General features: G+C 43.4%; 1 protein-coding gene across 1 annotated transcript in view; it reads left to right on the top strand.

Annotated features, from left to right (window-relative positions):
• LOC119430667 (attractin-like protein 1) overlaps positions 1-4,427 on the top strand; it is a 201,130-nt gene that overhangs the window by 195,163 nt on the left and 1,540 nt on the right. The window contains exon 8 of the mRNA XM_037698128.1: positions 67-316. Coding sequence (XP_037554056.1) covers positions 67-316 — 250 coding nt within the window. The remainder of the gene's footprint in view (positions 1-66; positions 317-4,427) is intronic.

Raw genomic sequence — 4,427 nt, 5'->3', positions numbered from 1 at the left:
TATTTATTTATTTATTTATTTATTTATTTATTTATTTATTTATTTATTTATTTATTTATTTATCAGGATGACATCTACATGTTTGGAGGAAAGTTGGAAACAGGAACTGCTAACGTCTCAGACGAGCTGTGGGTGTTCAACATCCCCACACGTTCGTGGTCACCACGGAAACCGGCCCCTCCTCCTCCTCCCTATGCCCTTGAGGGCCACACAGCTCACGTGGTGCAGCTGGTCAGTGGCGAACCGGTGATGCTGACCTTCTTCGGTTACTCTCCCATCTACAGCTATATCAACAAAGTTCAGGAGTACAACATCAGTAAGTCTGCTCGCTCAGACTCCATTTCAGATTAGATTAGATTTTACAGTCCAGATTATTCTGCAGGTAAATCAATCCAAACATGGTAAAAGTTTGTGTTATCATCACCTGCCTCTGATGGAGGAGGTGGAGCGATAATCTTTTGTGCATGTGTAGAAAATTATTCATAAATCAGATAAACAGAAATCAAATCAATAGATCTGAATGAATCTTTCAGAAAATAATCATTAGATGTACGTCTGCTGTTTAAATTCTGGACCAGTCCAAGATGGCTGCCACAGCCAACTGAACATAAAGCATGCAAAAATTCTTACAATGTTTGTGACCACTTAACAGATAATGAGCTGAAATTTGGTCTGATAATAACTGAATCCATCCATCCATCCATCCATCCATCCTCCCTCTTGTTCTGGAGTCAAAGTCTTCAGGAGTCAGTCTTGAGTCCTGAGCAGGGAGGTCCAGCCATCTCTTCCAGATCTTCTGGGAGGACTTCAAGCCTGCTCAGATATGTAGTCTCTCCAGGGTGTCATGGGTCTTCACTAGTCTCTCTTCCCAGTTGGTCCTGCCTGGAGCACCTTTCTAGGGAGGCGTCTAGGGCTCACCTTTACCAGATGCCTGAACCATCTCAAGTGGCTCCTCTCGATATGGAGGAGCAGTGGTTCTACTTTGAGTCTGTCCTGGAGAACTGAACTTGTCACCATATCTCTAAGGGAGAGTCCAGCTACCCTGTGGAGGAAACTCATTTTGATCCATTTCACGATCATGATCTCATTCTTTCAGTCCATTTCCTGACTACAGGTGAGGGTAGGAACTTAGACTGACCAGTAAACAAAGAGGTTCTCCTTACAGCTCAGCTCCCTCTTCACTACAATGGACCGGCACAGTGTCCACAGTACTGCAGAAGCGACACGTCTGCGGATCTCATGCTCCATTCTTCCCTCACTGAGAACAAAACCAGAAACATCCTGATGCATGCTCAATAATCCAGGTAGAAAAATCATAAAAAGTTAAGTCTGGTCCTCTTGACATTCAAAAAACAAACAAACAAACAAACAAAAAATTAGAATTTGAGTCTGTCCAGGAGAACTGAACTTGTCACCATATCTTTTTTTTTCTCTCTCTGCTTTATTTTTTGAATGTCCAGAGGACCAGACTTAACTTTTTTAGAAAACCAGAGACACTTGACCTCCTCCACTGGAAGCAGAACCTCACCCCAACCTGGAGAGGACAGTCCACCCTTTTCTAACTGAGGACCATGGCCTCAGATTTGGAGATGCTGATCTTCATCCCAGCTGCAAACTGTACCAGTGAGATTGAGAGATTATGGCACAATGTTGCCTACTGGGCCCAAAATTCTGAGGCCACTAAACCAGACCCTCTGCACCCTGGTTACACTGAGAAATTCTGTCCATAAAAGTTATGAAGAGAACCAGGGCAAAGGGGCAGCCCTGGCAGAGTCTAATTTCTAAGTCAAGTCCACAAAACATGTAAACCCTGCTTGTTCACACTCCCACGCTCCTTCGAGGACTCTAGTGAGAGTAAAGAGCTGGTCCAGCTGGTTCCAGAGCTGGATCAGAACCCACATTGTTTCTCCAGAATCCAATGTTTGTCCATCAACTGGACTCTTTTCTCCAGTACCCCTGAATAGACCTTATGAGGGAGGCTGAGGAGATGGATGTGCAAACCCCCCCCCCCCCCCCCCCCCCGCCTCCTCTCGGCAGTGGCTGTGGAAAATATTAATAAAGATGAATTAAAAAAAGATTAAGTTTATCAGTAACAAATTAGAGTTAATTTTGTCCATTCGCAACATTAACTACTGGACAGATTTAAATGAAACTTTCTTTACCTGATTAACTTTAGGAGTCAATTCAGTTCAAGATGGCTGCCACAGCTGCTAAACATTAGCCAACACAAAGATGAGATCTGACAAAGATGGAGGTTAAATTTGAAAAGGCAGCAGCAGAGAGTCGTCCAACACACGTTCTGAGCATGACATCACACGTTTAGTTGTGCCGGCTTGGGACCCAAAAGTCCCAGGTTCGATCCCCAGTCACTGCACATCACGTGGTGTCTTTGGGCAGCACACCTCATCCCCAAAAGCCTCCCGGGCGCTTTCAATAGCTGCCCACTGCACCACCTGGTGGTGGATGGGTTAAATGCAGAGACTAATTTCGCCATTGTATGGAAACATACAGTGCTGACATTGTGATGACATTATTATTATTATTATTATTATTATTTACTGTCTGACCAAAACAAATGCAACTTTTTAAATTATCAGAATAATTTCAGGGATTTTACTCTGAAACTCATGAGATGTGGCAGGTGATGTGCTTCACTTCAAGGAATGATATGCTTTAAATTTAGACTCTTTTACATACATGTTTTGTCATATGGAATAATAATAATAATAATAATAATAATAATAATAATAATAATAGGGCAGCACGGTGGTGCAACTGGTAGAGCTGCTGCCTCTCAGCGAACAGGTCCCTGGTTCAAACCCCGGTCCAGGGGCCTTTCTGGGTGGAGTTTGCATGTTCTCTCCGTGCATGCGTGGGTTTTCTCCGGGTACTCCGGTTTCCTCCCACAGACCAAAAACATGCATGTTAGGCTGACTGGTAACTCTAAATTGTCTCTAGGTGTTAGTGAGAGAGTGAATGGTTGTTTGTCTCATTTGTCTCTATGTGGCCCTGTGATGGACTGGAGACCTGTCCAGGGTGTACCCCGCCCCTCACACATTGATTGCTGGACATGGGCACCAGCGACCCCCGTGACCCAAAATGGAATAAATGGGTAAAGATAATGGATGGATGGATGATAATAATAATAATAATAATAGTAATTTAAGCTACATGCACCAAATGAGTTGTTCCAAACACTGAGAGTGATTTGTTGTCTTTATTTGAACTTGAGATATAATTCAAGTAAATCTCAGATTAATATGGAAGACCACTGAGAAAATGTCACTTTAGATTTAGTAAATCTTGACTTTGGCCTTTAGATTTACATTTATTGATCAGACTGATTCAATTAAAGAAATAAAAGCTCCATCACATCGAGGAGCACATCTGTTTGTGACCAGTAGGTGGCAGTGTTGTGGTGTTTTAAGCCTGCAGCAGACAGCTGGATGTCTGAGGAGAGAAAACACGTTTACACAACTTTCACCAGACAGGAAGTCAAACTGGTGCTCAGACACTCAGAGTGGTCATTAAGAGGTGGCGCTCGGGCCGGAGTGTCTGCTCCAAGACAGAGATTAATGAAGCTCTGCCTCCTTTTCTGCCCCTCTTCCTGCATCGCTGCACATCCTCCGAGTTATCTCCTGCTTCTTTTTGTCTTATCTGCTGTCTCTGACCCCTCTCTGTCATCGCTCCTGCTCAGCTCTTTATCATCCTCTGCTGCTCTACTTCCCCCTCCTCTTCCTCGTCTCGTGTCACTTTCGTCTGCAGCCACCTCGGCTGCTCCTCTCCGTCTCTGTTCTCTGACCTCGTCCTGGCGTGAGTCTGCTCAGGGCAGCGTTAGGCCTCAGAGGGAATGAGTCAGAGTCCACCTGGAGCAGAACAGAGAGGAGTTGAAGCCAAGTGTTAAATACGAGGTAAACAGAGGTGATGATGGCTCAGAGAGGCTGCTTCACTGCAGCTAGCTGCTGGAGAGGAGGTCAGAGTTCACTTTCTGCTCCAATGACGTCTGCTCGCTCTGCTCCGGCTTCATGTCTTCAGTGTTGCTCGTTTTACTTTGAGTTTCCCGAACACACTTCGGCTTTATTTATCTCAAAAACCATTACAGCCAGTCTACAACTGTCTTCAAACATTTATGGCTAAGGTTAATATAATATTAATATTACCCCATGATAACAATTTGTTAAAATGATTCTCATTATGGACATAAATAATAATAATAATAATAATAATAATAGATGTCATTAATCTGGGGATTTTAATATTAACTTTAAATTTTAGGGTTGATTATACAACTAAACAACTTCAATAATTTCAGACAAACACAAGTTTAAATGTTTTGTAGCTTTTCTTTAATCCACAAAGAGTTAAAATGACTCATACATGCTTTTCGTCCCTCCCTCCCTCCCTCCCTCCCTCCCTCCCTCCCTCCC

The sequence above is a fragment of the Nematolebias whitei genome, chromosome 1 (assembly GCF_014905685.2).
Source record: "Nematolebias whitei isolate Nwh7 chromosome 1, NemWhi1, whole genome shotgun sequence".
Lineage (NCBI taxonomy): Eukaryota > Metazoa > Chordata > Actinopteri > Cyprinodontiformes > Rivulidae > Nematolebias > Nematolebias whitei.
The sequence above is the reverse complement of the archived record's forward strand: the minus strand, read 5'-3'. Positions and strand labels throughout refer to the sequence as shown.